This window comes from Macaca mulatta, chromosome 11, assembly GCF_049350105.2.
Source record: "Macaca mulatta isolate MMU2019108-1 chromosome 11, T2T-MMU8v2.0, whole genome shotgun sequence".
Classification (NCBI taxonomy): Eukaryota; Metazoa; Chordata; class Mammalia; order Primates; family Cercopithecidae; genus Macaca; species Macaca mulatta.
Window position 1 is genome coordinate 95,221,552 of NC_133416.1, and position 20,428 is coordinate 95,241,979.

Sequence of the window (20,428 nt, forward strand, 5' to 3'; positions counted from 1 at the left end):
TATAAGTTCATTTTCTGGGGTCTCTACTCTCTTCCATTTTGCCTCAAATATGATGAGAATCCCAATACTATGCTGTAACAAATATTAAATATAGCTCTATAATATTAGATAGCTTTAGGATAATTATTGATATTTGATAAGGCAACTCTCCATACATCACTCTTCTTTGTTAGTAGTGTCTTGAATATTCTAAAGACTTTGGAATTTCAAATTAATTTTAGAATAAGCTCATCAAGCTTTGTGAACAGAAAAAAAAAAGTGTTAGAATTTTGATGGACATGACATTGAATAAGTCAAGTTGCAGATAATTGATATTTTTAATATATTGTGTCTGTCTATCCATGAACATGGTATGGCACTCCATTTATTTGTTTGTTAACTTCTATTAAAGTTTATAGATTCTGCACAAAACTTTTGCACATTTTTGCTAGTTTTATTCTTAAATGCCTTATATTTTTGTTGCATTTATAAATGAATTCTTTTTTGCCTAAGCTGCTAGTTCTAAACATATGTTAGTATATAAGAAATACAATTGACTTATGTATATCAAGCTTATATGCAGAATGAGCTCATCACTCTTGATAAATCTAATTTGTCCACAAATACTTGGGGATTTCTATATAGATAATTATGTCACCTAAAAAAAAATGCCATTTCTTTTCTTAATTCCAATTATTATAGGTTTTATTACTTCTTTCTCATCTTGACAGTAAGCCCCATTGTTTTGATCTTCAACTTATAGGAATTTTTTTAGAATTCATGATTATTTGTTGTGGGATTTTATAGATGTCATTCATCAGTTTAAGGGAGAGTAAGAGTTTAAGCATGACGGCATTCATTAGTTTAAGGGCGATTATTTATATTCCTAGGTTGCTAGTTAGCTGCATTCCCAAAATTTTGATATGTAGAACTCTTAACGTTTATTACTATGAATATTTTAATTTTTATTGCTTCCTTCTTTGACTCACAAACTATTTAGAAATATGCCTTTTAATTATCACTGAAATGGATATCTTTATTCATTTTTTGTGGAATCTTACAAAATTGTATTATCACAAAATATATTGTACAGATAAAAATATTCTTTGAAATTTGTTGAGACTTGCTTTATGGTCAAATTTGTGGTCAGTTTTCATAAATGGTGCATTTGTGCTTTTGAAAAATGTAAGCTCTCCAGCTCTTGAATGTAGTAGTTGTATAGTTTGCTATTGCTGTGTAACAGATTGCCATAAACTTAGCTACTTTAAAAAAAAATTCATTTTTTAGCTCATAGTATGGTTCTCGGCAGAGGTCCATGGTATGTCAAAATTGTCTGAGCTGTGTCTTAGCACAGTTGTATTAATTTCTGGAGAATTTAAGGAAGAATCTGCTTCCATGTTCACTCTTATTGTTGACTGAATTCAATTATTGTTGTTGTAGGACTGAAGTCTCCATTTTTTTTGTTGGTTTTCAACTGGATGCCACTCTTAGCTCTGAAATATCACCTACATTACTTGTCATGTGGCTCCTTCCATCTTCAAAGCCAGCAACAGAATCTCCCTTGCACTATTTCCCTTTTGTGATGCTAGTTTCATTCTTCAAGATAAAAACTCAGAACCTCCTAAATGCCTATTTGATTAGATTGTATCCACCAAGGGTAATATCCCTTTCTTAAAGTCAAAAGTGCTATATATCAGAATTTAATCATGGGAAAGATATTCCATCATATGCACAGTCCTGGGGCTTTACAGTTCATGTATACCATGGGTGGAAGTAGGAAGCCTGGAGAACATCTTAGAATTCTGCTTACAACACTAGCCTATGTATCATTAGGTCAAGCTTGTTAATTGGTTGAAATCTTTTAGCTTTTTTTCATTAGTAGTCACCAATATATATTTTTCTATCATTTTTTCTGTCAAACATTCTGTGTTTGGAAGTTTTACATGGGTCTCTTTTAAATATCATACTGCTGGATATAAAAATATTTATCCATTATAATTTGCCCCAGTTACATGATAGTTACTAATACATTTTATTTTTGCTACTTTATTTTGTACTTTTTATACAACCTTTTCTTTATTTTTTTATTTCTTTTTTATTCCATGTTATTCTTTCTACCAATTTAGCAGTAATATGATATGACTTCTGTTTTCTTACAGTTATTCTATAAATTTTGGCATGCATGGTTAATTTAACAACATCAAAATTATATCTTACCCTTCAGGCTCACTGTGTATAGCTACAAGGCAGCACGTTGTGTTTGGATTATGATCTATTTCCCCTTGAATGCATACAGCACAATCCACACACCCTTGCATGTTCAACTATACAAAGAACTCAAGTTGCCTTAACCCTGGTCACCTATTGTTATAACTTGCATGTAAATGGTCTGAGATTTTAATTCTACCTTTTTTTTTAACTTACAAATTAAAAAGTATTATTGTTGCTTTATATAATATTGTTTTGTTAAATTCAACCACATGTTATGTTCACTGGTAACAATTCCCTATGCCTCTCAGATTATTTTTGTAAATCACTTTTCTTTTTCCAGAAGAATATAATTCAGAAGTAACTTTAGATTTTGATTTGGGGAAAAGAAAAAATCTCAGTTTGGATTTTTCTAACAGGTTTTAATTTCTATTAAATTTTTGAAAAGTGATTGGTAATTTTTCTAGATTGCTTATTATTATTATTATTATTATTATTATTATTATTATTGAGATGGAGTCTCACTCTGTTGCCCAGGCTGGAGTGCAGTGGCCAGATCTCAGCTCACTGCAAGCTCCGCCTCCTGGGTTTACGCCATTCTCCTGCCTCAGCCTTCCAAGTAGCTGGGACTACAGGTGTCCGCAACCTCTCCCGGCTAGCTTTTTTGTATTTTTTTAGTAGAGACGGGGTTTCACCATGTTAGCCAGGATGGTCTCGATCTCCTGACCTCGTGATCCACCCGTCTTGGCCTCCCAAAGTGCTGGGATTACAGGCTTTAGATTGCTAATTATTTAAGTGCATTGATTATTCCATTATTATCTGGCTTTGTTGCTCTTGAGAGTAAATATCAGCATAATATTTCTTTCTTTGTAGTTAAAGTCTTTTCTCTCTGCTTAAGATGATATTTTTGGTGTACTGCTGTTTAAAGACAGAGAGTGCAGGTGAGAGTTTCTGTTTGTTTCTTTTTTATTTTTTGATCCACAGGGCTTTCTATGTCTGAGGATGGTGTTTTTTCCAACAATTTTTGCAACCATTTTCCTTATCATATCTTTTCCATTTTCTCTATTGTCTTATCTAGAAGACACAGGTTGACACTCTTACTCCATTCTCCGTCTGTCTTTACTTTTCTTTTATAATTTTCATTTTTAGTCTGTGATACATGATAGCAAATTTATTCAAATACAGTCTTCAACATGTACTCTTTTCAGTAGCATATCTAATCTTTTTACCCAATCTTTTATTATCACACCTATGTTATTCCTACTATTTTATTTTCACTTTAAATTTTCTATATGGTTTCTTTTCAAATATTTCTAGTCAATGTTAATAGTCTTTTATCAATTCTTTATGTTTTCAATGCATTCTTTACCTTTTAATTACTTTTTGCAGGTCTGATTCTGTCATTTGTTGCTACTCTTGACTCAATGGCTATTTCTATATGTTTAGTGCTGGAGGGTGGGTTATATGTTTATGTTATTTGGAACTTTATCTTCGGTGATTCCTTGAAGCCTAAGTTTAGAAGCCAGAGACTACAAATTATTTACTTTTGCTTCATCCAGGTACCTGGAGGCAAGATCAATTTCAGGACACTTAATACTACATTTTAGGCTTGAAGTTTGTTAGGACATCCTGATCATGTGAATTAAGCTCAAAATTCACCTGAAAAAGTTAAAATCTTTAGAAATGCTAGGAGAAGAAGATATATACTAACACTGCCTCTGTCTGCAAAGTAAGGATTCATTTTCTAGTTCCCTCCTTTGTAGTTCACCATTAACGGGTCCTGGCATTTTGTGACCCCCAACTCTGGTCATGCCCTAAACTTTGTCTCTTATTCACCTATTCCTGGACCATTGAAGTTAACAATCTATGGCAGAGACGTATAAATACCTGAGGACAAACACCAGCTCTAATTCTTCTTACTCTTCTGGATTCTCTCTTTGTCATTCTAGCCTCTGAGGCAATCCGTTTTCTCCCCAACCTGTTGTGATATACACTGAAAAAAATGCTTTTGTTGTATATTGTTTTGTTTCTAAATATGACATAGTTGGGTGTGTTATTCCAGAAAAAAAAAATCTCTGAATATATAGTTTACCATACTTCTGGAAACTGAAATCTCACATTTTCATTCTTTACAACTGTTTTTTTCATATCAGCTACAAGTTACCAGGTAGTTAGCTATTATGTGCCAGGCACTAAGTTTTCTCTCTCTCTCTCTCTCTCTCTCTCTCTCTGTGTGTGTGTGTGTGTGTGTGAGTGTGTGTGTGTGAAAGAGAAAGACAGAGAGACCTTATTTTTACAACAAATAGTAATGTGATAAGAGGAAAGTAGCATGGAAATTATTGAGGAAAAAAATCACTTAAGAGAATCTTATCCTGTCCCTATGTATAAATTATGAATTTATTCTAGATCTTAGGCCTATTTTTCTACAGATTTTCAATATTAGAGATTATAGACTAAACATGTTTGAATTACTTGTCCAAATCACTCTCTAGTTAATACCAAAGAACAACGGTATGCATTACTTTTAGCAGAATGGTTCACAGACCTAATGGTTTTGCCCAAAGCTTCCTTAATAACTACAACAATTTCATATAACAATAACCCTATAAATTAACTGGGATGTATAGAATAAAAAATAGAAATTATTTTGAAATTATACTTTTGTGTGGTCCATTCTCCATCTGAAATACTCTAGAAATGTAATTAACACAGCCTCTCTGCTCAGCCTAGCTCCTTTGCTAAGATGACAAATCCCTGGCAAAAAACCAGACTCTTGTTACAGCCAGTCTTTCTCCTTCTGTCTATAGTTTACATAATAAAAGAAACAAGAAACAATCCATGTGAAAAATGCAAGTGTTACAGAACTGACAGGAAAAAAATGATAATTAGACAGAAAATGTTGCTCTTTTGCCTGTGTGTGCTAAGTGGATTATTTGCAGAGCCACAGGCAAGAGTAGATATGAAGACTTATACACCAAATACCTAAATATTTTAAAGTTGTAAATAAAGCTACCAAATATAGCTAACAAATATATCCACGTAATGTTATAGAAAACCAGGTTTATATTTAGAATCCTGGGACAACTCAAGAGTTCTACTCCAGGAAGCAGAACATGAAAAGCCTCAGGCTCCTGGAATGAATTGCATCCTGTTTCTCCTCCCATTCCCTGCTATAATATGTCCTAAGGCTCAAGAGATCCTGTGCACATGTATGGACAGAACAGCCCACGTTCTCCACCTCCTTTAACATCCTGTAAACAATTTCTCCTTCTCCACCCATCTGATAGCAAGGTTTACCCTTTGAAGCACTATTTTGGGGGAGAGGCTCATATAACACTGCAAATGACCTCAGGGTAATTACAACAGAGGAATCCAGCATCCCTGGTTCTAGAGCATGTCCTAGAAGGAGGAGCATGTCTCCATGGCACTGAGGAGTTCTTAGCCAGTGCGAGTCACTCAAAACACAAGGTTCATGGCAATTATCCACATTTCTAATGACTGTTCTGGTTGATCCGAGGAAAAGAAACTTCAGTGACAGGTATTAGATTATTCAATAAATATTAAGTATCAATTATATGTCAGGTGCAAGAAATATAAAGAAGGAAAGACATTGTTCTTTTCTTGAAAACACTCATAAACTAATGGGAGACTAAATAAGCTAATCACTATGCTTAGTATAATCACATAATGGAATGCAGGTGGGTGTCCAAGTAGAAAAGTTCACTCTAAAACTAATGTTCTTGGCAACATTTCTCTAAGGAACACACGAGCACAAGTTGTCTGTTTTAAAACAGAAAGGAAGTGTTCCTTAAAATTTAACAATTCCTCCTTTATCCTACAGTAGTCCCAATGTCTGGACAGGCCACCACCACATGCAGGACGATAAGTCGACACAACTCCTCATATAGAGGAATGCTAGCAGCAAGAAATGTTTAAGAAATTTTGCAAACCACACAATGCCAAGCAAGACTGTCAGGTGAAGTATCTGTGAAATATGCCTTCTCTTATAGTCCCACAGCATCTATTCTGTACTTCCACTATGGCACAGAGTACATCACGTAAGTGCTTAAATCACTTGTTTGCATCACTCATTGTATTAGAAGCATTTAGAGAGAAAGACCTGATTTATCTTTGTATCTGTAACATGTAGCAGAGGGCTTGATCTCAAAGGTGCTCTTTTAACATTTATTGAATGAATTTCAGTTAGGTCTACACAAAATGTGCTTCATTTCAAAAGTAGTACTATAAAAAAATGCTTTTGTGGAGCATTAGTATAATTTTCTGATATAACTATGTTTTCTTTCTTGTCTTGGTTGCCAGAAAACTCAAAATTAAATGTAATATTCACAAGCTGTATATTTTGATGTGTGCTCGAGTAACAGATAGGAAGATAAACAGCATATCTGCACCATCCTTACAGAAGCAAAAAGGGAAGGTAATGGAGAAGAAACCTTGATGAGGAGACTTACCATAATGACTCCAAGATTGACATCTCTAGCCCAGGGTGGCCCAGGGTGGCTTCTTCCTATCTCATTGTTTGTTTATGTGAAGAGAAGATTTAATTTTTTAGTGAGTTATTTGATGTAGTATAGTTTCTGCTACATAGTAACAACTATTTTTTATTATGCATATGAAAAGTAGTCATGTTAGGCAGAACAAAATGGCTCCCCAAAGATGTCCACATCCTGGTCCCCAGAACTTGTGGATATGTTAGGTTATTTGGCAAAGGGAAACTAAGTTTGCTAACCACCTGCCCTTATATAGTGAAAATACCCTGGATTATCCAGGTCCAAAGTGATGGTTAATTTTATGTGCCAACTTGCCTGAGCCATGATGCCCATATATTTAGTCAAACATTATTCTGGATGTTTCTGTGGGGGTGATTTTGGATGTGATTTACACTTAAATTGGTAGACTTTGAGTAAAGCAGTTCACCTTCCATAATGTGGGTGAGCCTCAACCAGTGAGTTGAAGGACTGATTAGAATAAAAGACTTGACTTCTCCCCAGCAAGAAGGAAGTTTCCAGCAGACTGCCTTCAGACCTGAACTGCAATTATCTTCTGATTCTCCCACCTGTTGGCCTTCCCCCATGAGATTTAAGACTCACTAAGCCTCCACAATCTCACAAGCCAATTTCTTAAAGTGAATTTCTTCCTATACATGTACACACATCCTACTGGTTGCATTTCTCTGGATAATGCATTTCTCTGGATAATACAGATTTTCATACCAAATGTAGTTCTAGAGGAGTATAATCCTAAAGATGAGTTTTCTGAATCGGTTCTGGGGTTTCTGGAATTGGCTCTATAATCTGAAAACACACTAATAACTCTACTTCCAGTTGTAGAGAGATTACTAGTTCATGGCATGATGTGGCAATAGAAATAGGCGAAATATTACCACTGGAAACTCCTAATCAACCACTTATAAGAGGCAAGGATCTGTTGAAATGTTTATGATACCTTTGAAAATTTTTGTCAAACTAACAAGTATAATGAGCTTTGCTGCTTGCCCCTAATACCCCTGAAGAAAGTGGAGAAAGAAAAAGATGAACTCAAGGATTTGAATTTCCAGCTCAGGTCATTTCCATTCCATAAATGACCAGAAAGTTACATGCCTGCCCTGAAATAGAGTGTTATTTCCTGTAGCCACAAGGCTGAAATTGCTGAAAAACCAAACCCAGGATTTCCTCTCGCAAGTGGTTAACTTACAATGCAAATAGAATTCCCAAGCTTGCAGGGGGTGTCAACTAGTGAGGACATTGGGAAGGAATGTGATCCTGAAAGTTGAAATGGGGATATTTAGCAAGACTCTGATAAAGATGAGGACATTCTGAGTTTTCTTCACCACTAAAAATAGTAGCTCCACTCCCAGTGGAAGCAACCTCTCCACCTCCACCTGAGATTAACCCTGACAGTTGCCTTAAAAGATGCTAATTCCCCTCAAGATCCACCCCACCATCCTTCTTTGATACTAGACCTATAACTGGACTCAGTCCCCTAAAGATGAGGTATAAAGTGTGATCCATGAGGAAGTGTGCTATACTCCAAAAGCACTACTTGAGTTTTCTAATTTATACAGATTGAAATACAGGGAATATGTCTGAGAATGGATACTAAAGGTGGTGAATAACGGTGGAAATAAAATGAAGCTGGATCAAACCAAATTTATTGACATAGACCCACTGTGCAAAGATTCTGCATTTAATGTGGCAACTTGTAGAGTTATAAGGAGCTCTAATTGGCTGAGCATGGTGGCCCATGCCTGTAATCCCAGAAGTCTTGGAGGACAAGATGGGTAGATTTCTTGAGCCCAAAAGTTCAAGACCAGCTTGGGCAACATGTTGAAAAGCTGTCTCTACAAAAAATACCAAAATTGGTCAGGTGTGGTGGCACATGTCTGTAGTCCCAGCTACTCAGGAGGTGGAGGTGGGAGGATCACTTGAGTTCAGAAGGTCAAGGCTGCAATGAGCCATGATCCTGCCACTGCATTCAAGCCTGAGTGACAGGGCAAGATGCTGTCTCAAATTTTAACAAAAGGAAGAGATAGAAAGAGACAGTTCTGTTTGGTTTGTTGGCTTCAGCATGGGCCAAAAACATAGCCAAGAGTGCATGAGATAGAAATGCCAGATCTGCCTTTGTTTACTATAGATGAAAGGAGTTAAAGGCATAGGGAGACTGGAATGTTAACAGTGAATTTATCTAAGACCTACTCAAAACTATGTCCCCCTCAAAACTCGTATGTTGAAGTTCTAATCCTTGTTATCTAATGATGTGACCTTATTTGGACACAAGGTCTTTACAGAGACAAGTTCAAATGGGGTCATTAGGATGGGCCCTAATACAATATAACTGGTGTCTCTATGAAAAGGGGAAATTTGGACACAGAGACATATATAGAGGAATGATCATGTGAAGAAACACAGGGAAAAGACAGCAATCTACAAGCCAAGGAGAGAGGCCTGGAACAGATGCTTCCCTCACAGCCCTCAGAAAAGGATAACCCTGCTAACACTTTGATTTCAGACTTCTAGCCTCCAGAACTGTGAGACAAATAAATTTCTGTTGCTTAAGACACTCAATTTGTGGTACTTGGTTACAGCAGTCTTAGCCAATTAATATACTAAGCATTTAATAGATGCTACTTTTATTATAATTTTTACCAATGCTGCATGTTGAAGAGTCATGGAACTCTGGTGAAATGTATCAAAAACTTTTAGATGTGACACAAAAGCAATTATCCACCCACTGGCATTGGGAAACTTAAGTTTAAATGCACTATTTGCATGTTCAGGAATCAGCAAGCATAGGTTTTTGCTAGCTAATTTTTTGGTTGTTTACTTATTTTGTTGTCTCCTATATATTCTTATTTTGAGGTTTGCTATGTTCTTCCTCCCTGGTTTGTAGTTTACCCTCATTTAAACCAATTGCCTTTTTCCTAAATCACACAAACAGAGTTGGCTAATGTTGTCATCTACGTGATCCTTCAGACAAAGCTTATCATAATAAAAATTTCCATTTATATTCAGGAACAACACGGGTACAATCATGCTCAGGACTTCCTTCAGATTCTTCTCATTCCTCATTGATTCTTCAGCATTTAATATACAATAAAGATACACACTGAGAATTTGTACTTCAGGAAGATCTTTTGGATTGTCTTCCTAGAACTTTTCTTTTGCATAACTAGTTGAAGTTTTAGAAGGACAGAGATCTGTTCATTAAATGGAATTATGTCTCCCAACAGCTTCAATCGAGACAGCCTGTCAACTCAGCTATTTTCTTACATCCCTCTCAAAACGATCTAACCAAGATATTTTGCTGGCACGGTTTTCATTTTATTTATTTATTTATTTGTTTATTTATTTATTTATTTATTTTCTTTTTTGAGACAGGGTCTCACTCTATCACCCAGGCTGGACTGTAGTGGCACAATCTTGGCTCACTGCAACCTCTGCCTCCCAGGCTGAAGTGATCTTCCCACCCCAGCCTCCCAAGTAGCTAGAACCACAGGTATGTACCAACACGCCCAGTTAATGCTTGTATTTTTGGTAGATACGGGGTTTCACCATGTTTCCAAGACTGGTCTCAAACTCCTGAGCTCAAGAGATCCACCTGCCTCAGTCTCCCAAAGTGCTCCAATTACAGGCATAAGCCACTGCACCCAGCCCACAGTTTTCATTTCTATCTGCTCCCTTGATACAAAATAAATCACTATATCCCCATTTTCTTGAAAGTGTGTACACACAGCACCATTAGAAGCCAAAAACTAGGCTTTATTACTCCACATATTATAAAGATGCCGTAAAATAAAATATTTCTAAGAACCCTGATTCCTTCCCCCAATAAATATTGAAAAAACTGATAATAACCATAAAATGCATGCAAATATAAATATGAGACTTCCCAAAGTCTTAGTGAATTTCTAAGCTTTAATAAACTCAGAAGTATAAATACTACAAACTTACAAAAACATCATTTTAAATGTTACATCATTTTAAATGTTAATTACTTATATTGCTTTCAAATGTGTCTTTCAGTTTAAAGAATAAATTTTTAAGTTTTTGTTTCAGTCCCTGCAGGTGGTTCATTTTGATGACAATTTTAAAAATTAAATTTACAAGTACTATTCAAAATACAATTCTAAAAAGGGCAAAAAGAAATCAAAATTAGTTTTCAAATGATGTCTCTCTTTCACTTGTAAATATTTATGCTTCTGGAGTTACTAATACCTTAAAATATCACTAAGACATTTGGAACACCATGTTATTCATTCACTGTTTCCTTAAGCTTGTCCTTTACTCCAAAATAATCATATAATTTTTATTTTCATGGTAGGAAAATGTTTATTTTTTGGTTTCAATCTAGCAAACCTCAGCAGACAGATTTTGTAACTGCCAATTAAAACATTGTTCAACAACTGCCCTGAACAATAAACCAATCGTTGTCTCTTTCTACCACACATTAAAGTGTATTTCTATTGGAATCCCTCTAACATATTCATCACCAAACTGTAAAGCTGGGACTTCGTTCAATTTATTTATACTTTATATGTTATCATTGCTGAGGGCCCAGCTTAAAATCCAGGTAAAGAAATAAGAAGTGAGGTTTCCGCCATAAAGAATATCGCAAAACAGAAATCAAAGGTACAATTTTCCTTCTCAATCTGTGCAATCTAACTTGGTTTACAATTAAAGAATGATTTTAATTGTCAAACTTTTAAATTTTATTAAAATGTTTGGAGTAATGTACGGAATGAATTCCAGACCTACATAAATACACTGGCAGCTGTTGGTAATTTGCATTTTTATCAGTTTTGAAAGAGCACAATGTACTTCCTGCATCTTATTTTCAGAATTTGCATTTTTATCATCTTTGGCTATCCACTATGTAGCATGGAGTACTTGAGTATCTCATTCTTGGAATTTTCATTTTTGATTGTAAATCAGATGATGTCTGGCACTTTTTTCTCATTTTTCTCTTCTTTCAACCTCCAGGTTTACTTGCTCCCATTTCTTCTTGGCTCTAATAAAATACGCAAAATATTTCAATTATTTTCTTGTTTAGTGCACCGATATTTTGTTCTTCTTTTGCTAATTACTTGCCATAAATCTAAAGGCAAAGAAAAACTAATCTTACTGTTTTAACTTATAAATTTTCAAAATGCCATTCAAATAGTCCACTTCTTTTTGATGCTTACTATGTTTTGCACTTGGATGGAAGTGTGGAAAAGAATGGAAGTGACACCGTCTATAAGGCTGTACTATGGGGCACGCAGAATGAACAGAACGAAGGCTCCGTCATATGGAGACAAGCACCTTCCTTCGCACCAGCAATATCCCTATTACAAAGGACATGTGGCCTCAAGAGAAGGTCACCAATGAGACTGACATCTCCAGTTACCTTCAGCTCCTGCCCCTAATTCCCACAGACACGTGCATTCTCCTGTATTATTGCATTATCCCCACAGTATCCAATAACATTTTTCCAAAAGGCTTCTCCTGTCCATTTACACTTCCGTGGCCCTGGCTGCCAGCGCCCTAGAGGAACAGACTCATGGCAGCTTGTGTTTTCTGCCTCCTTTCCTCCAGCAGTCCATCTGTCCACTGGGAAATGCTGAAAATGTTGCTCTGTGACCTTGCAGGAATATGTGCAAGAAGAAACATAAGCTAATCTTTCTCTTCCTATTCTGGTGATGACAACAATTGGGAAAGATACACATTTTCAGGTTATGCATTTCCCAATCAAAAGAAAATAAGAAAACAATCTAGTTCATTATAAAATCTAATTTCTTAAGTCCTCATTCTTCCTCTGCATGTAAATTTAGTCCAATTCAGTGACTTATTAGGCATCTCACTTTTATATTTCAGTCACATTCAGATTTAAATTTTTTTCTCAGGGTTTTCTCTGTACCCCACCTCCCTGCTACTGATCCTAATGTCCGGAAGTGGAACAGGAGAGAATGGTTGTTGCTGTCAGAGAGCTAGTAAGATAATATAATTGCAACAGTCCTGACATGGGTGGGTCCTGTGCTGGGCTCTTATTTTTCTTTAATGGTGGTCTAGATATCCAGTCTAAGGTTTCTTGAAATTTAATGTGTATCTTAATCACCTGGGAATGTTGCTAAAAATGCAGATTCTTATTCAGCAGGTCTGAGATGGAGATTCTACATTTTAAAAAAGCTCCCAGGTGATGCCATTGCAGCTAGTCCTCAGACCATAGTTTAATTAACAAGGATTTGGTCAGTGGATGCTGGCTCAGTTTCTCCTTGGCTCTCTGACAGAAGCAATCTGTCGAGATTACAGTTAAATACCAACCCACCCCAATAGGGCTCAACAAGAGCCTCTTTCTGGTGCTTATCCTTTTAATCCCAGCCAGAAGACTTCATTTGGACCCACTGGTCCTCTCTCCCACTTGAGGCCCACAGGAATGTGAGCTGCCCTCCCATGCAATCTTAGCACTCGAAAAATCTCAAGAAGCTGTCTCCAGTCCTCTCATATTAGACATGGCTTGTCTTCCCCCTAACCCAGGTTTAACACTGAAAAATTTCTCTTCAAAGTTTTTCTGCCTAGATTGCATCTGGGAACTGCAATACAGCCATTTCGTGCTAGACATGGCACACTAGATGGTACACATCTAGTACACATGGTACACAGCTAGATGGTACAATACTATGCGCTGAAGTGACCCTTCCTTTCCCAAATCCTTCTATAATTCATGTTTATCTGGGATGGGAGGGGAGAAGGCTACTGAAAGAAAAGAGAAGTCAGTATGACAGGGCTAAGGGAGGAGCACATCCCTTAATACTCCAAATATCACCTCACTCATAAGAGGACCATAGGAGAAACGGCTATAGAGCTCAACAATTTCAAGTTTCACCCAGGATTTTCATCAACTCTTCACCTCTTTCCCCACCCCCCAAATGCAGTGCTATCACATGTGAAAATTCACACAAAGTTAAGAGAAAGTATAATCAATTCAATAGCACTGCACCAGAGTTCTCTTGCAGCACAGTATGATTTGGGAAAGAACAGGGGAAAATGGAAAACAGTCGTCCCCAGTATATAAATGTATAACACACATCTGTGCCTTGAGTCACAGTTGTAGTCAGTAGGAGTTCCCTAACTGGAACTTTTTCTGAAATGTTCAGTTGTCTGAGAAGTAATCGAAAGCATTTTATCCCCTGTAGATTTCCAAATCTACCGAACCAGCCCAGGACAGTCTAGGAAAAGACACCAAGCTGTTCAGCAAAAGAACAACCTGAGCTCAGGGATACAACAAACCTCTACCCTGAGGAGGTCCCAAAGGAACCCCAGTCTCCCAGAGCACAGGATTCCACAAGGAGGAGACCACAGTCCCTCAGAATCTACTGGCTGAGAAATTTCTTCTTGGATATCCTGTCAGCCTGCACCAGCCAATATCTGGCTATGGTAGATATAGCAAAGCTTTAATGTCTTGTGTTGAAATACAGTTTTATATATTTGCTTTGCAGCACAGCAAAAAATGCATCTTAACATATTACATAATTGCTGCAATTACTGTTTGTTGCCCGGGAAAGAACTGTATTAAAACGTTTTTGGGTAACACAGAAAAATAGACAAAGAAGAACACAGTAAAACAGTAAAATTAAATTACTGGTAGACAAGATATCTACTAAACTCCAAGTAATTAAGTGTGCATATATATCTTGAAATTTTTATTTATCTTCCTGTTTTCTAAAATACTCCTTGCACTTAAAAACTTATTCATTTTTGGAATTGCATTATATGTTAAAACCACTTATAAATAGTTACCTGGATATATCTTTCCACTTTTTGAATATGTTTTTGAAAAAGGAATTCGTTTTCGCCAGGCTGAATCATTATATGATGTTGACATATATTTGTCTGCGGGAAAAAAAATCCAGAATTAAATATTTTACACCTTTAAAATCACATTCCAAGGGTGTTTCAAAGTTATAAACATCTCAAGGGTGCAGCTATTCTCTAAGTAATTCATTTTACCATTTCAAAGCTAAGGCATCAGGGATACAAGTGAGTTTATTAAGACCATTTAAGTTATAAGTGAACATGGTTACAGATTCTTAATTGGTTGTTCAATGCTTCAAGTAAGGGTAAGCTACAGGAGAGTATGATATCTAAATGTAATAAAAACGTTCACTGCGTTACTTCATCATAGTTTTGCATCAATTCTGCTAATGTTTATTAGAGCTTTTATTTAAAAACTGTGAAACTATCAGGTACAGCCCAAGTCCCATGTCCTTCCATGAAGCGACTTCCATGGTCGCAGTAATTGGCATGATACAATAGTGAACTCACTGTCCCAGACAGCCAAAGCATTTATATCCTGACCTGGTCCTTAAATACTTCTTTTTCTCTGATGTATCTACATTTCTACTACTATCTAACAATGTTATATTTGTGTTTTCAAATATTACTATGCAGCTGTGTTCTCAAAGCATGATCCATAAAACCAATAATTTGCATTTCTCTTGTGTTGACATTTGCACTAATGGTGCAAAAGCAATATAGAGTATGAACTCTGGCACCTTCACACAAACCTAGACACTAACAACTGTTCCAGGACTCATTGTATTCTTCACAGCCATCCACTTGCAGTAAAACAATAATAATAATAACAATATCAATACATAAAAGAATAGTAATAAATAAAATTAAAAACAAGATTCACCTAAGAATATCCTCATTTACAAATAGACAACCATATATCATTCTATTCTAAAGCAAAGAGAAAAATAATTTAAATAATGCAAATGTATATTGAAATTGTAAAAGAAATATATGCACCTACCGTGTACCCATAAACTTTTGAAAAAATTTCTTAAATTGTAAAAGAAACTAAGAAAGATATAGTCTTATGTTTCCATAAGTTCAAAATATTCAGAACTCCACTACCTAAACCATGAACTTGGAGAAATACAAACATGAAATCATATAGAATTGAGCAGCATTTTGTTAAGTTTAGAGAAGAGAAACCCAACTTCAAAAGAGCAAAATCCATCTAAGACACAGGAAGAAAAAGAGATGAAGACATTTAGTTCTCTTCTCCCCTGTAGTCTTGTACTTCCTGACATATACTATGAATTTGCCTATTATTTGATGAAATGATTTAGAAGCAATCTATCCATGGTGAGAGAGATGAGAGGTTGTCAAAAATATGGCAGTTAGCCCCCAAACTAACCCTTTCAGAAAATAATCATGAAGGCCTACAGAAAAGTCAAGGCACTAGCCTGACAGTGATAATTGAACAACGCAGTTAGTGGAACAAGAAAATGTCAACCATTCAAAAACAATCCTCCAGAGCGACACGAAGCTGTCCAGGAGGAACGAAGTGCAGTGCTCGGAGGAAAAAACTCTAGGGAGGTGCGATCTGAAGTCATCTGCACACAACATGAGCTTTCTTCCATATCCTTTAAATCATGTGCAGGACTGCACATGGAAGAAATCCTCTCACTAGTTTCTATGGTGGTGATGGCCAGGGAAAACAAGAGGGGAGTAGGTAGCAGTGAAGATTAGCCAAGCCATCAGGAAATTCCATGGAAATGCAAACTACAGACAAGAGTAAACCACATCAACAAAGGACCTCACCTGGACTGAGGTTGGGTTTGGGTTCCTTGTTAACATGGACTTTATTGTAGGATCCATGCATGGGCCTGCTGTGGGGAGGTGCATTCAACGCGACAGTCCTGACAGCATCTCTTTGAACGTGGATATAGGATGCGTTCTCAGCATTTCGATTTTTATTGTTGCGATGATAACTCATTTTATTTTGGGGACTTGGGGTCTGTACTGCTGTAAAGAAAGGTGGGAGGGAGTGAGGAATAAAACAGGCTGGTTTCACACCCATAAATAACATATTGCACTATAAGTACTTGAAGTTGAGTTGACCCTTAAAGTAACATTTACGTCACATGACAGTAATTTGTTTTTCAGGTAGAAGATATCTGTTATTGAATATTTGTTTTAAAATTACAGTTTAGAAATATCAAATATATGGACACCTTACCTCTCCTCATTCCAGAGTCGGGAAAGTTCTTTGGTTCATCATAAATCCATTTTCTTTTTTTCACACCTTTGAAATGAGGCTTCTTCACTGGCTGGACATCATTCACTTGAAAAGATACAAATTTTAGAGTTTTTTAAGAGATGCTTTCATCCCTGAAATTACTGTAGGTGATAATTACATATCTGTGCATTCATATGTCAAGCAAGAGGAAAAAATAAATGCACCATTCTCATACTTTACTTCTTAGAAAAAAAGGTGATTTATTTTTAAGTGCCAAAAAAATCTATGTTGGAAATAGATTGATGAAATAACCTTCAATAAGTGGCTTTCCTCAAAGAAAAATACTTTCCTCCAAAGGAATGTGTGGATTCTTTTAAAGGAACATAAAATTGCATTCAAAATACAATTATAAATCTCATTATAACACTATTGTTAAGTGGTTTTAGAACTCTTATTTTCAACATGAATCTTTTTGTACTTTTTTAGCCAAAACTACTACTTCTTAAGAAGTTGAATTAACATAAAATACTTTCCGTGAATTTTACCTTATTCTTTTAAGTTCTTAAGTTGAGTGTACAGATAGTTTGGTCAAGATTGAGCAATCAGAATTTGTAAGTTCTAAGAATATTACATTTTTCACTTTTTATTTGTATATTTTTCCATCAAAAATTTTATATGTGTTCTCAGTTTTTCAGGAATTTCCATGGTACATATCTCCAGATAATCTTAAAACAATTTTGTAGAGGGGGCATTCTGTTACTTCACCATGCAGAGCTCCTGAAAATTCACAAGTGACCGCTGCACATAGAAACTGAACATCAAGTGTACAGTGTAGATTACACTAGCTCTCTACAGTAAGTTAATTAATCTTTCTGTGCCCTAACCCTCAGCTTAAGCTTTAAGCCCTCAATAAAGCTCTGATTCACTGTCTCCTCCTCAAACATCATGCCCCGATCCACTCCCAAGCTCCCAGTGCAAGGATTCGGAATCCATATTTTTAACAAGTGCCACTAAACTGGGCTTCTTGAGGGCAAATCACAAATATTCCCATCAGTGCCAGGCTGCGATCCAAGAATATTATAAGGGTTCAATAAGTAAAATAAGGAACAGACGGAAGAAGGGAACGGATCAGGAAGATTCACAAGTCTTAACTGTATCAAGAGAAATAGCTCACTGAACTGAATGTCAAGGAGAAGCCAAACTAATAAACACTAATCCAAAACATAATAAAAAGCTGCCAATGTATTATTCCACTATGGGTGCAATTTAAAATGTTATGCTAGTGAATCTTCCAAAAAGGTAGTGTATTATTAATTTTAATACCAAAATTAAGCTAGTGGGAGAGCATATAATTTACTAGGACCTACATCACAGTTCATTGTCAGAGTTAGTTAGTAGAGGATATTGTGTCTTTAATTCTTAGTTCTGAATAATTTTCAAACCTTTTTTCTTTCTTTTTTAAAATTCTATTTTAAATAAGCAAAACAAATCCATGGTAAGATAAATATATCTAAGGCCAAAAAGTGATAGAGCTAATGTCTCACTTGAAGAGGGGTCCTCTCTGCACTTCATACTGATATTCTCAGTAGCATTTAATACATGCGTTGTAGGTACTAGTCGGGTAGTTAGGGAACGCTTTGGATGAGGACTGTCCTTGTTATCTTTTAAAGCAAATTAAGAAAATAAAATGTCAATATTAGTTTTAAAAAAGCATTTCAGTTGGCATTTCATTATTCAAACATTACATGATGGGAACACCTCTTTAAAATAATGTATATATTTATGAATTGTGAGAAAAGCATCATTAACATTCCCTAGTTGCCACATGGATTTCAAAATGTCATCAGTAACAACAAAACTCTGAATCTATAGCCATCATTTTCAATATGTAAATAAAAACTCGTGGCAGTATTTTCAATATCTCCATACAAAAGATTTAAAAGGTTTTACGTTTTTACATTGAATGGTCCCATTCAAATTGGGGTTATGAAAATATTTTAAATGTAACAACTTTAACTTCCTATATGCTTTGGAGCAGGACTCCTTAGTAGGGCTTTCCACAATTATGAAAATGTTCTAAATCTGTGCTGCTCAATATGGCAGCCACTAGCCTCCTGTGACTATTGAGCACATGGAATATAGCTAGTGCCAATGAAAAGTTGAATTTTGTATTTTATTCAGCTTTAACTTAAATTTAAAGAGTCATACATAACTGGTGGCTACCATATTAGTATAGCTTTCAGAGTTTCTTTGATGGACTAGGGAAAACCTTTCCATCTCTGAGTGAGAAAATGAGAGAAAGATTTACAATTTTCCACAAAAATAATTTGATCACAGGCAACCTTTCCTATACTTGGGAATATTTAATGGTAGAGATGGCAGATAAAATGGGTTTACATTTTGATTGAGAGTATGTGAAGCCCCCTAATTACAGGACAGCTGTGCTTTTAGTCTGTGACTGAGAGGCACTCAGCAGAGAGATACCAGCTGGTGGATTCTAAGTACAGTTAAGGGCAATGTAAAATTATAGAGGATGTATTTTATCATATCTCTTGATTATTCACAGACTAGTGTTAGCAATAACTATAAAATACAGAAGTCTTTTTGAGATTAAACTCTTCACAATGTTCACAAACAATGTTTTCTAACAAAATTCATTTATACTGATATTATAAACTAAAGGACTTGGTGTTGCCATTTAAGAGAGCCAGTAACTTTAGAACTAGCAATATTAGAAATTATACAGTCCAACAGGCTATTTTTCCGATAAGAAAACTAAAAAAAAGATAAATTGTCACGGTCATACAATTAGGGACAGAGCCAGGACTGGAACCTTAGAGCTCTTGACTCCTATTCAGTGTATATTTCGATGTATTACCATTCCTCTTATATTGGTTTTTATAACAAGCAAGCTTATCTTTAACTTGTCTAGACAAATTACAAATGTATCAAAATTATATAATAATTCATTACCTTTAGTATTTGAACATTTTGATATGGTGATTTCTTTCTCTTCAGTTAAAGCTTCACTTTCATCGACTCCAAGAAATATGACCCTCTGTGGAACATAACAGTCACCTCCTATGACAAAACCTTACTGTCAGTGGCAACAATGGCAGAAAGTGATACAAACTAGCTTTCAATACAGGAACATTTTCTACAATACCCCTTTTGTCCACATTTCTTTGGACACTTCTCAGTGATACCATATCCATCTCCATACATTTATATGCTTAGATTAATACATGAGTATTAATATATATGTATATGAATACACAGTTAATTGAAAGATAGATAATTGAAAGAAAATTCAGTCAACAAAATTTTCCTTAATGTATGATAATCTTTAGTCCTAAATCTTTAATCTGAGTACTTTGAGAGATACTCAGAGTAAATGTAATTTATCTTCCATATAACATCTTCAGATATATTAAAGCAGTTTCCATATTTCCCCAAGGACTTCTATTTTCCAAGATAAATATCCATAGTTGCTTTAACTTTACATACAAAATTCCAAAATTCTTCACCATACAAGTTACCTTTTCTTAATATAAAATATTTGTTTCAAATAACTTTATTTTAAAATGACACCCAAATGTGAACCAAGCTGTGGAGAAATCAGCAGAACTAGTAAAATAATACTTGCCATTCATGGAGTCATTTTCTAGGAATCAGACCCTTTACTGAGTACTTTAAATAACATTTAACTATCTTT

General features: G+C 35.5%; 1 protein-coding gene across 1 annotated transcript in view; it reads right to left on the reverse strand.

Moving 5' to 3' along the window:
* Positions 1-12,105: 12,105 nt before the first annotated feature.
* The window catches only part of C11H12orf50 (chromosome 11 C12orf50 homolog), a 40,500-nt gene continuing 32,177 nt past the window's right edge, over positions 12,106-20,428 (reverse strand). The window contains exons 8-13 of the mRNA XM_077953102.1: positions 19,687-19,794; positions 18,258-18,374; positions 16,714-16,818; positions 16,296-16,499; positions 14,481-14,573; positions 12,106-12,227 (exon numbers count right to left, since the gene is read on the reverse strand). Of these exons, the coding sequence (XP_077809228.1) occupies positions 12,106-12,227; positions 14,481-14,573; positions 16,296-16,499; positions 16,714-16,818; positions 18,258-18,374; positions 19,687-19,794 (749 nt within the window). The remainder of the gene's footprint in view (positions 12,228-14,480; positions 14,574-16,295; positions 16,500-16,713; positions 16,819-18,257; positions 18,375-19,686; positions 19,795-20,428) is intronic.